The 13,095-nt window shown below is 38.1% G+C and overlaps 1 protein-coding gene across 6 annotated transcripts in view; it reads left to right on the top strand.

Annotated features, from left to right (window-relative positions):
• Positions 1 to 13,095, top strand: part of Tsga10 (testis specific, 10) — a 95,156-nt gene that overhangs the window by 1,408 nt on the left and 80,653 nt on the right. For all 6 annotated transcript variants that reach the window (XM_005400734.2, XM_005400731.1, XM_013522796.1 and 3 more), the window contains exon 2: positions 9,413 to 9,541. Coding sequence is in view for 5 of the 6 variants with exons in the window: in XM_005400731.1 (XP_005400788.1) it covers positions 9,413 to 9,541 (129 nt within the window). In the remaining variant the exon portion in view is untranslated. The remainder of the gene's footprint in view (positions 1 to 9,412; positions 9,542 to 13,095) is intronic.

The following is a 13,095-nucleotide window of genomic DNA, read 5'->3' as shown; positions in this document are numbered from 1 at the left end:
GAGCTGATGCTGTTTTTCATCCCTTCACGGGTCACATGCCTCTTTCTCCTTAGAGAGAGCCACTGTCCTGACTTCTAAGATAACCACTTCCTTTCTTTTCATTATAGTTTTGCCATTTTTGTGTAATGTGAACATACACTTCATAGTTTAGTTTGTTTTTTAACTTTATGGAAGTAGAATTTCACTAAGTATTCTTTCTGCATCTTCATTCAACATTGTGTGTGTGTGTTTTTATGCGTTTGCAGTACATAATGAATATATTTATTGTAGGGAGTTGGTACTTCTACATGACACATCTTAATTCTTTTTGTCTTCTTCGCCCTCCCGTCTTCCTCCCTCCATCTCTTAGTCCACTTCCTATTTGGAGAAGATCTTCCTTTCTGTTGCCTATTGTCTGTTATTTTGGGTTTCTCATATAAGAGAAACGATATGAGATTTAAGCTTGTGAGTCTGATTTATTTCACAACATTAGAATGCACCTTGAATATTGTGTTTTTAAGATTTATCCTTGTTTGTAATTTGCAGGTTTCTGTTCCACTGTTAGAGTAAGCCACAGTTTATCTACTGTTGGTGAACAGTCAGGTTTTTGTTTTTGGTGTTTTTTTTACACTTTTGGACAATTATGAAAGACACTGGTATGAATATATATATATATATAGGTATATATATATGTATATATATATTTATTGAGACAGAGTCTTACTATGTAATTCAGTCAGGTCTTGAACTCACTTTGTAGCCCAGGCTGGCCCCAGACTTGCAGCTATCCTCCTGCCTCAGCCTTCTGAGTGCTGGGATTACAGGTGCGTGCTGCCACAACCAGTGAATATTCTTTAACATACATACAAGAAAAATTTTTTGAAGTGAACTGCTTGTAGGATAGATCTTACCACTTATTTTACCACAAAATAAAAATTTTACCAAATAGGAAGTTCCTCAAATTTCTACCCCTCGTCTAAATTTTCACTTATCCTTGTTTTTCCATTGTGTCAGAGGACAGTGCACACTCCACCTGGGTTTCCTCATATTACCTCATTTTCTTTCTCCATCAGTTACATTAACCCATCTTAGGGATGATTGTTTCTATACTGTTCTATACCTGAGGCCATGGACTTTAGGGAATTCTTCAAACACCTGTACTTGTAAAGTTTTCTGTGTACAGATTGAGTATTCCTTGTCCGAAACAGTTGAGACCACAACAATCAGACCACATTTCAAAATTTTGGGGGGGAGAGTTGAAATATACATAAACATAATGAGATATTTTGGGGATGGAACCCAAGTTTAAACATGAAACTCATTTAAATTTTATATATACATACTTTATAACATATGGCGTGAAGGTAATTTTTTTTCAGTACTGGGGGATCATCCTACCACTGAGTTTCACCCTCAGCCCTTTTTGATTTTTATTTTGAGATAATCTTGCTCAGTTGTCCAGGCTGGACTCAAACTTGTGACCCTCTTGTCTTAGCCTCGCAAGTAGCTGGTATTATAGGCATTTATTACTGCACCCATGTGAAGGTAATTTTTTTTTTTTTGAGACAGGGTCTCGCTATGCAGTTCAGGCTGGACTTGAGCTCACTTTGTAGCCCAGGCTGGCCTCGAGCTCTAAACAATCCTCCTGCCTCAGCCTCCTGAGTGCTGGGATTATAGGCATGTGCCACCATGCCCAGCATGAAGGTAATTTTGAACAATATTTTTGGTATGCTTACATTTTGAGTCAGGTGTGAAATTTTTTTACTTATGGCATCTATCAGCACTCAGAGAATTTTGGATTTTGGAGTTATTTCAGGTTTTGGATTTTTAGATTAAGGATGTTTAACCTGTATTTGTATTTAACAGTATTTGCATTTTTCTGAGAAGAGGAACCCAGGGTTTGATTCTAAAAAAAGAAGTCTTTAATAAAAAAAAATTAACAATTTTTTGTTTGTTTTGAGACGAGGTTTTCTTGCTATGTACTTCAGACTGGCTTTGAACTCACCCGTAGTCTAGGCTGGCCTCTCAGTTGCCATGATCCTCCTGCCTCAGGCTCCCCGGGGGTTTTTTGTTTTATTTTTTTGTGGGTATTTTTGAGATAGTGTCTCACTATATAGTTCAAGCTGGTCTTGAACTCACTCTGTAGCCCAGGCTGACCTCAAACTCACCGTGATCCTCTTGCCTCATGTTTTTTTTCCCCCCATAATCACCCTAATAAATCTTTGGTCTTCCTCCAACTTTTGCTCTCTTTCTCTTGTAATTATGCTCAAAAGTACTATACATTTTTAATTTCCTTTTAATAAGTTTTCATTCATTCGTTAGTCTTCTTCAGACTTACCTCCACCCTACTCTACTACTGAAATTGCTTTATCTAAATAATGGGAATTGATTATTTTGAAAATGTTTTATTGAGTAACTATGAATATTTTATTGAATAACTATAAAATAGGTGTTTTATTGAGCACCTTTATGGTGGACAGTTTTCAGGCGTTAGAGTTGCCAGAGTGACCTGAACTAAGAATGTGCTTTGTGGTAGAGTGTTGCCTAGCACATGTGAAGTTGTGGGTTGGATCTCTAGCACCCCTGCCCCACAATAAAAGAGGAAAAAAAAAAGAAGAAGGAAATAGGCATCATAGTTACCAGACAAGAACTTACAAGTCTTGGAGTTTGTACACTAGTAAAAGGAGGACAGACAATAAACAAGAGAGAAATAAGTGATACAGTTGCAACTAGCAGTAGTGCCAGTAGCCTGAACAGTGACTGGGAGGGGAGGCTACTTGAGGAAAGAAGTAGATAAGACTCTAACATTTGAGCCAGATTGCTGAGGATAAGAAGGAGCCAGCTATGCAAAAAGGCTGGGCAGAGGCCTTGAAATGAAATAAGACGGGCATGCATCTTAGTCCATTTGTATTACTGTAACAAAATATCACATACAGGGCAACTTGTAAACAACAAAAATTTAATTCCCAGTACTGGAGTTTGGGAAGTTCAAGGTCATGGGGCCAGCAGATTCTGAGTGTTAGTTTTTATTTCCTGTATCATTGGCACCTTCTAGTTTTCTCATAGGATAGATGGAGCAAGGGAATTCTCTGGGGCCTTTTTTGTAAGAGCCACCCCCTTTCAAGAGCTGTACCTTTTTGGGGGGAGGGGAGTGGTGGGGATTGAACTGAGGGCTTCAAGCATTCAAGACCACTGAGCTACATCCTCAGCCTCTGTACCTCTTCATATGATCCCTTTGGGTTTAGTTGTCATCATATGAGTTGGAGGGGTCACAGATATTCAGATCATAGCAGCACATTAGAGGAGCAAAAAAACGAACATAATTAGTGGATGAACAACAACAAAAAAAGAGTATCAGATCTGAGTGAAGGCAGGGGGCAAATCATGTATGGCCTTAAAAAGTTTCCATTTTATTCTGAATCCAGTGGGAGGCCACTAGACTTTTTTGAGAATTATCTCATTTTATTTTTTAAAAATTTTAAAATTAGTACACATATGCAGTACATAGTGATTATGTTCACCATAGGGAGTTGGTGCATGTACATAACACATTTAATTCTTTTTCATTCCCTTTCCCTCTTCACCCTGCTCCCCCATCTCTTGGACTTACCTTTTGCAAAAGATCTATCTCCCTGTTCACCTTTCATTTTGTATATGGCTTGTTTTATCTATCTGTCTGTCTGTCTATCTATCTATCTATCTATCTATGGCTTCTCATATAAGAGGAAACCATTCAGTATTTAAGCTTGTGTCAGATTTATTTCACTTAGCGTTATAATCTAAAGATGCATCCATTTTCTTACCGATGGCTCAAATTTATCCTTTTATGGCAAAGTAATGCTTGGAGTGAATGATCTGATTTTAGTGTGGAGAATAAATTGGAAAAACAGAGGAAGCAGAATGACCAGTAGGAAATTGTAGTAATCTAGGTGGGAGATAATGGGGACTTGGACTAAAGAGGTGGTAATAAAAACACAGAGTGAGTGTTTTTAGAATCTATTTTGGTAGTGGAACCAACAGGACTTTCTGATAAGTGAGAGTGAGTGAAAAAGAAAACAAGTATGACTCGTTAGATTTTGAGCTCGTGCATAGGCACAGCTGATGATGTAGTTTGACATGAGGAAGGCGGGGAAAGTCTTGGAGGCAGGGCTGGGAGCAGGCTGCAGGATTTGAGAGGTCTGTTCTAGGCTTGTTAAAGTGGCCATTGCTGTGGAATCCCATAAAAGCAATATACTATATTAAATGCTCTAGTAGGGCTATATTGATAGCTTTGGGGAATGAAGAGTAGATTCTAAGTCTTTTCTGGAGAAGTAGAAGTCAGAAATACTTCTTTGTGGTCCTTTTCCTGTGTGTTTCCTTACCATACATGTGCGTTACTGATATGATAGTAGCCATGCTGGGCTGTAATTTCTAATTTGTTTTGGACTTATGTAAACTAAGGTTTGGAATTGTAGATTTTTGTTTGTTTTCCATGTTTTTATCCCCATATGCTAACATCATTGGTTCATTCTTATTCTGGCTATTTATAAATTTAATTATTGAATAAATGTGATTGTTATAATCTGATAGCATGAACTGAAGCAGTGATATTTGGTATAGAATAAATACATCTGAGAAAACTTTTATTGAAAATATCATTAGGACTTGATAGTTGATTAGATGAGTTAGTGAGAGGAATTATTAATAGTAATAATAAATCATATATATGTACTTCTTATATACAAGGCACTGTTCTAAGTGCTTTCCATATATTAACTTAATTCTTGTACAACTTTATGAGGCAGACACTACTATCAATATCCCTAGTTAGTATACAGGCCACAGCCAGAGAAACAACATGTCCAAGGTCATACAATTGGGCCACAGAACTAGGGTTATGAACATAGGCAGTCTAACATTAAAATACATGCTTTTAACCACGATGCTATGTTATTTCTCAATGGAGAATGAAAGTTTCACTTACATTCTCTGAGATCTATACAGAAACACCAACTCCCATTCTAATGGATGTTGATATTAGAAATCACAGGAATTTGGAAGATATTCATAGGACCTGTATGGAAACTGGAAGGCTGTACATAGGAATTTCTAATACTCTCATTCCCCAACCCCCAGCAATATTGATTCCAAAACTAAAGGACAGAAGGTAGCAGCTCCAACATGCTTGTTCATGATTGTCACACAAATTTCTGGTCTCTTCCTATTTTTAATTCCTAGAGTAGCCTAATTGGTAATTTTACAGAATCTTCATTTGACTTGTCAGCTTACCAAAGAAAAGAAGGCAAAGGTCAAATCCCTGTTGGTAAAATGCTTCATTATCAACCTCAACAAAACTGTATTCGTGGAGAGAGAAAATTGTTGCTGGAGAGCGAGAGCTTGTTCTTTAGATCCTCATAACTTTGTGAAAAAGACATATCCAAAAAAATTAAATAGCTACATAAATTGTTCTGTAATTAATATATTGAAGTCTTAATGAAGAAGTGATTATTCTACAATGCTAATAATAGAGAAAACCTTCTGGAAAATTTGAAATTCAACCTGGGCCTTAAAAGTGTCTAGTTAAATTGAGAAAATTGTTTTGAAATGCCTGTATTAAGGATATATAAAATAGTTCATCTTGGGAAGAGGGGTTCTTGCAGGTTTCAAGTAGGAGATAAATTTGGAGAGTGAAAATTATGAAGAACTCTGGATGTTGAGCATGTTTACATTTTAACTAAATACACGCTTGAAATTCAAGTGGAGCTGTTGACCAAGTAGGGATTGCAGGGCAGCTTTTTTTTTTGAAATGCAGAATCTCAGGTGTTCTGTGAATAAAAATCTCCATTTTAGTCAGCTTTTTTAGTCCCATTTCTGGGACTCAGTATCCAACACACACAACTTAAAGGAAGTGAGTCAGTCCACTGATAGCTAGTTGGAAAGCAGAAATATCATGGCACAAGCATGTGGTAGAGCAAAGTTGCTCAGTTCATGGTGGCCAGGAAGTAGAGCAGGATGACAGTGTCAGAGAGGAACTGGCAAGGGACTATATATAGTACCCATGGCCCATCAAAACATACCTAGGAGCATGCTCTACTAATGTGCAAGGTGATCTTAATCCAGTGAAGTTGATATATCAGAATTAACAGTCACAGTCCACCCCTTGTGAACTTCACACCCCAAAATATCTCCTTAAACCATACTTAATCTCCAAATAAAGACAATAGCAGATTCATAATTTCACATAATGATACAGCTATCCCACGTACAACCAGAAATACAGTAATTCCTTCCCCAAAGTTTCAGCATTTCCATTTTTTTTTTCAAATTCCAAGTCTTAACTGTCTTCTGAGGCTCAAGGCAAACTGTTAGCCATAAACTTCTGTAAAAGTTAAAAGGAAATTGCATAATCCCAAGAGTGCTCTTTTGTATGTAAGTGTCATGCAAAGCCTCATAGCAGTCATAGGTGGGGCTTTTCAGAAGTGGCTAGATCTAAGTGTGTGATGATAGGATTAAGGGTGTGTGACTACTGAATTAGTCCACTGATTGAGTTGACATAGTTCTGAGTGTGGCTTATGAGAAGGCCCATCCCAGGTGTGAGTGCTGCTCACTCTAAGGGCATGTGGCCTGGATACAAGGGACAGAAAGAGGATCACTTGTAGTTTGCTGCTTGCTACCTTTCTGCCTTCTGCCTGCCATAAACTGTTTCTCCTCTGCAATGCCCCTCTGCCATGCCACCCTGCCTTGGAGCCAGCCAGTTATGAACTGAAACCTCTACAGACTGTGAGCCAAATAAACCTTTTCTCCTTAACTTTGAGTGTCTGGTATTTGGTGTCAGTAATGAGAAAACTAAGACACCAAGGTAAAGATGGTATGGGGTAAACATTCCCATTTCAAAAGGGAGGAATGGGGGGGCATAGAAAAGAAATCAGAAAGAAGCAAGACCAAAAGCCAGCAGGGCAAACATTAAATCCTATAGCTGCATATGCAGCATCTGGGGCACAAAGTGGTAAAAAGGACTTGGGTGCCCCCCCGCCCCCACTCGCTATTTTGAGACAAGATCTGGGTGTGTAGACCAGGCTGGCATTAAAGTTGCAGTGATCCTCTTGCCTCAGCCTCTGAGTGCTGGGATTATAGGAGTGTGCCACCATACCCGGCAACCCCTATGGCCTTGCTGATTGCAGCCCACAAGGCCTCTCTTTAGGGCTGACTCCATGACAGATTCAGCTTTTCTCAGCTGATGCTCCACATTTCTGGCATCCCTGACTTCCTGAGGTCTCCACTGCACCACAACTTCATGTACTTCCCTCTTTGGGGCTGTTTGCCTGGCCCTTGAAATCTTTGTGCAAACCTAACTCCCACAACTCTTGCATTACATATGCCTGTAAAACCAGTATCACATGGATGATGCCAAGGCTGCTGTCCATAGAAAGAGGAGCCAGGCTTCCTTAGGTCATGGATTCAATGCTTCTTAAGTGCTGGGATGGCTGAGCACGGTGAAATGAATCCCAAGAAACCAATTCCCTAGAGACCCTTCTCAGGCAAGGATCCCGGGGATTCTTGCCTGAATTGCAAAATTCTTTTGCAGTCTTGGGGTCTTGGGGGTCTTGTTGATTCATGAGATGCCTTCAAGGCATCTTTCTTTTCATCCTTCTATAAAGTACTTGTTTTTTTTGTTTTTAGTGGCATTGATCTCTTTAGCAGCCACACCTCCTTTGATCTCAACTTCATACATGTTTTTTTTTGGGCCAAAATGTAAGTTTTCAAGTTTTTCTGCTCTCTGCCTTTTGTGTCCAGTTCTCACTATAAATCTGGCTAAGTAATCAGCTACCCATGCCGCAGCCTGAATGTTAAACTGTCTTGAAATTACTTCTTCCAGATTAATTAGTCCACTGTATTTAACCTCAGACTCCCACAAAATCTCAGGATATGGGAAAAATATGGACAGATTTTTTTGCCGGAGCATAACACAAATGACCTCTAATCCAAATGCCAGTGGGCTTCTTGTTCCTAATTGAAACCTCCTGAGGGGGGGTCTTTACTGTCCATATTCCTATTAACATTCTGGGCTTCTTTTTTTTTTTTTTTTGATTGGTTTTTGGTTTTTCTCCGGTACCAGGAACTGAACTCACGACCTTGTGCTTACCAGGCAGGCGCTTTGCCGCTGAGCTAAATCCCCAGCCCCCATTCTGGGCTTCTGAGCTCTGGCCAGAACCACCCATTGGACTCTGATTCATAATGTTCAAGGCCTCCTCTAGTGTGCATAGAGAATAGCTCACTGTTCATAGCATTCAAGGCCTTCTCTAGCCCACATCTCCAAACTCCTCCCATAAACCAGTTCCATGGCCAGGTAGGATCACAGCAACGATTCCACTGGTTCTGTTCTCTTGGTGTCTAGCTTTCCTGTCACTGAGGCACAATACCCGATATGCACAACTTAAAGAAGAGTTTTAATTTGGCTCAGAGTTGAGAGGATTCAATTCATGATTGGCTGGCTTCAGGGTAGAAATATGCTGATAGAAATGTTGGATGGAGAAAAACTGCTCAGTTCATGACGTCTGGAAAGCAGAGTAGGGGAACAGTGCCAGAGAAGAACGGGCAAGGGGTTATATATAGTACCCAAGGCCATTCTGCCATCACATACCCAGACATACCCCCGAGAGTGGTCTACTAATCTGCTAGGTGTTTCTAAATCTAATGAAGTTGACATATGAAAAGTTCTGAATGTTGAACAGCTTTACATTTTAATTAAATGGACCCTTTGAAATTCAGATTGGGGTATTAACCAAATTGTGATTTCAGGGTAGCTTCAAAATGCAGAATCTCAGGTGTAATGTGAATAACAATCTATATTTAAACAACATTCCATTATGTGCTAAGTTTTATATCCAACTCACTGGTCTTTGCCAAGGTGATGGTTACAATAGGGTACCTCAGTGTGACTTTCATTGGTATCCACGCCAAAGGTTGAGATTGAGCATTTTTGCAAATGTCTAAATGTTATTATTAGTTTTTCTGTTTGGATATTTCTTTTTCTTATTTATAGGGATTATTTATATATTAGGGAATTTCACCCTGTGGGATATAGGTAAAAAACCTTCTTGTTGACATACAGTACCAACAGCAGACATGTTGCTAATGGTTCCTGTATTGGACAACATAGGCCTATAAGGTATACAGCTCACTTTGCTACTGATTCATATCGCCTTAGAATAATGATAGGATAGAGCATGTCTTTGAAAAGCATGTTCAGTATCATAGTTTTATATTTGGAAACACAAAGTTTTAAAAATAATTTTGAGAACATAAATCTTGAAATTCTCTTGCGGCAGGACATAGTTAATAGCTATTGAAAATATATTTAATCAGTTATTGATTTTCAGAGTTTATTGATTATTGTAAAAATCAGAGCCACTTTAAATTGCATGCTTCTGTATGTTTCCATTCTTTCCATTAGGTCACCACCAAAGAACATCATTCTGATCTAGGGACTCCAGTTTCTGAAGCTGAAAAAAACCAGGATACTCGCCAGCTAGAACAAGAAGTGAAAAACCAAGATAAATTTATCTCTACACTGAAATTACAGGTTACTTTTAGCTTACATATGTATTTCTCTTGAGTTAATTTGGGGTGGGGACCTACTTTAAAACAAGGAGGTAGAGAATAAATAATTACTGATTCACAGCCTATTGAAATCTAATGGGTCTAAAAATCATTTAATTTTACCTTAGCCATTCTGATACCCATGGATTCAGAGGTAGTAATTACAACTGCCAATGTTGTATAAGTTGCTTTAAAGTACATAATCCTACTTAATCATTTTCAACTTGTGAACTAGTGATGTTATTTTCATTTATATAGATGGGAACTGAAGTTCAAAGTGGTTAAATAATTATAACATTCAAATAAGAGCTGATTGCCCTGAACTCTCAAGTTAGCCATGATTTGAACCCAATCCTCTGAACTGCAAGTTTAGTACTGGTTCTGTTCTCTTGGTGTCTAGTATATGGTATAGCTATTTAAAAAATGCTATTAAAAGGCACTTCTGAGGAGACAGAGTAGACTTCTTCTTCCTATTCTTCCTATTAAATACAGCTAGAAACTCTGAAGAATGTAGATATAAAACAACTTAAGAAAGGTAGATAGAAAGAGGAAAACTAGTTAGGGACCTCAAGACACAAAGAACTTGTTAGTTGAGTTCCTGTATTTTCTTTTTCTCCATATATCCTAGAGTGCTAGAATAACCGGCACCAGGAAATATGACAGTGGGTACAGCCAAAAAAAGACCCTAGAAGACATCCCACCCTAGCCAGAAGACTAGAAAAAGGACAGCCTGCACACCCACCCCTGTCTCCCAGTAACAAAGAGCCTGCCCTCCTCAGGTGTCAGTGAAGGCCGAGTGGAGAAACTGAAATTCCAACCCATGTAGCAGCAATGAGACAGTGTCACCCTTTTGTAGCAGCAGCAATGTTATAGGAGACCTATCAGAACCTCGGATCCAGAGTGTTATAATACCGTATCTCAGTAAAAGAGATTCACTCATCCTCGTACGAATCAGGAATATCTGAGAAAAGTCAGGGGAAGCAAAAACTGAAATGCACCATAATTGTAATATTCTGTCAAGGTTTTTAAAGCACCCATGTAAGTGCTCAACAAGCAGGTATGAGCCCACTTGAAACTAATAAAAAAAATATAAAGTCTCAGTTGAGAATAAAAGTTACAAAGGAAAACCAAACTGTATGAAAACTGGCCCTAGAAAAATCTACACACAAATGTTTATGTCAGCCTTAATTATAATTGCCCAAACCTAGAATCAATCAAGATGGCCTTTATTAGCTAAAAAGTGACCCAACTGCAATATATAGATACAGTAGGATAGTACTCAGTAATAAAAAAAAAAAAAAAAGAACTGTGTATCAAGCCTTGAGAAGGCATGGAGGAAACTTGAAGGAATATTGCAAGGTGAAAGAAAATCTGAAAATACTACAAACTGTGATTATATTCATATGACATTCTGAAGATGAACTGTATAGACTGAAAAAGGAGTATTGGTTACCAGGGATTTGGTGGGGGGTGTTGAATAGGTGGTACATGAGAGTGTTTAGGGCAGTGAAACTGTTCTGTATTATATAGTGATGGTGGCTACATGTCATCCTACATTAAAACCCACTGAATGGGCAACACCTAGAGTAAGTCCTGGTGACCTTAGTTAATAAGATATCAATATTGGTTCATTAATTTTTAAATTTTTATTTATTTATTGTTTTGTGGTAGTGGGAATTGAACCCAAGAGCTTTGCACTGAGCAGCTTCCCCTGCCCACTCTCAGGCATACACCACTGTCTAGCTTCAGTTCATGAATTTTAACAAATATACCACACCAATATAAGATATAAATAATAGGAAACACTGTCAGGGGGAGGAGGTGGGAGGGGTGTGTGAGAATTCGAATTTCTGATTAATTTTTCTGTAAACCTAAAACTTGTTTTTTTTTTAAAAAAAGTGTTAAAAAGTATAGACAGGACAAAAAAAAATTAAATTGTGTATCTGATAAAAGCTTAGCGTCTAGGATAGATAAAGAAGTACCACTCAAGCAAAGCAAAATAGAACCTTCCAGTTCAAAAATAGGCAAAAGGATGATATGTTAGATTCTAGGTAGAACCCCAACACTGAAAAAAAAAAAAAAAAAAGATAAAGGACTTAAATGAATGTTGCTCCAAAAAAGATATACAGGTTGTTAATATGTCTGTGTAAAGACACTCAGCATCGTCAGTCATTAAGGAAATGCACATCAAAACCACTGTGAGGTACCACTTCATACCCATTAGGATGGCTGGGTCAATATTACAGAAAATAACAAGCGTTGGTGATGATTTGAAGAAAGTAGAACACTTTCACATTGCTTGTGGGAATGTAAGATGGTGCAGGCACAGTGGAAAACTGTATGTGATAGATAACCATATGATTCAGCTGTTCCACCCATAAGTATACACTAAAGAATTAAAAGCAGAGACTCAGATACTTACACACAAATGTTCTTAGCCCCAGTATTTCCAGGAACCCAAAGTTGGAAACAATCCAAATGGCCATTGACAAAAGAATGAATAAACATAGTGCATGACCTTGCACAGTGGTGCTGGCCTGTAGTCCCAGCTACTCAAGAGGCTGAGGCAGGAGGATCACTTGAGCCCAGGAATTTAAACACAGCCCGAGTAATGTAATAAGACTATCTCAGAACAACAGTAGCACCAAATCAAAATGTCATATGAACTTACAATGGAGTATTATTTAGCCTTAGAAACAAATGAAATTCTAGCCAGGACAGGTAGCTCATACTTGTAGTCTCAGCTAGATAGAATGCTAAGGGGAGAGGATTGATTGAGCCCAAGAGTTTGAGGTCAGCCTGGGGAAAAAATAAAACTCTGTTCCCTAAAACTAAGTTTGGCTACATGCTACAATATGAATAAACTTGGAAAACATTACTCTAAGTAAAATAAACCAGACATAAAAGAAAAAATATTGTTTCATTCTGCTGATACTTAGAATAGGCAAATTCATAGAGACAGAGCTATTTTTTAATAGGTACAGAGTTTTTTGTCGGGGGAATAACAAAAATTCTGGAAATGAAGAGTGGTGATGGTTATACAGCATTGTGAATATATTGCATACTGCTGAGTTGTATATTTAAAAATAATTTAAATGGTAAATTTTTTATATAGTTTACCACAATAAATAAGTTTTTAAAATATGGTTTCTGAAATTGAAAACCCAGTGTTCTCCAACAACAGTGGAGAGAGGAATGGATCATTGAATGTGAAAGTAGAAAAATAGAGTTAGCTAATCTGAACAACAGAAAGAAAAATACATTTTAGAAATAGGAAAAGAGCCTTGGATCAGGTGGAACTATAACAAAAGACCTTACGTTTGAGTTGTCAGAGTGCCAGAAAGAGATATAAGAGAGGGTGGGCCGAGAAAATGTTCTAAGAAATCATGGCTGAAAATTCTCCTAACTGGGTGCCAAAGACATAAAACAGATTAAAGGTGAATGACTACCTAACAGGAGTCACCCAGACAAGTCTATGCCAAGACACTTTGGAATCAAACTTTGGAAAACTAAGGACGAAAAACAATTCCTGAAAGC

This window comes from Chinchilla lanigera, unplaced genomic scaffold (assembly GCF_000276665.1).
Source record: "Chinchilla lanigera isolate Chin_1 unplaced genomic scaffold, ChiLan1.0 scaffold00069, whole genome shotgun sequence".
NCBI lineage: Eukaryota > Metazoa > Chordata > Mammalia > Rodentia > Chinchillidae > Chinchilla > Chinchilla lanigera.
Note: the sequence above shows the minus strand (reverse complement) of the source record. Positions and strands in the feature narration are given on the sequence as shown.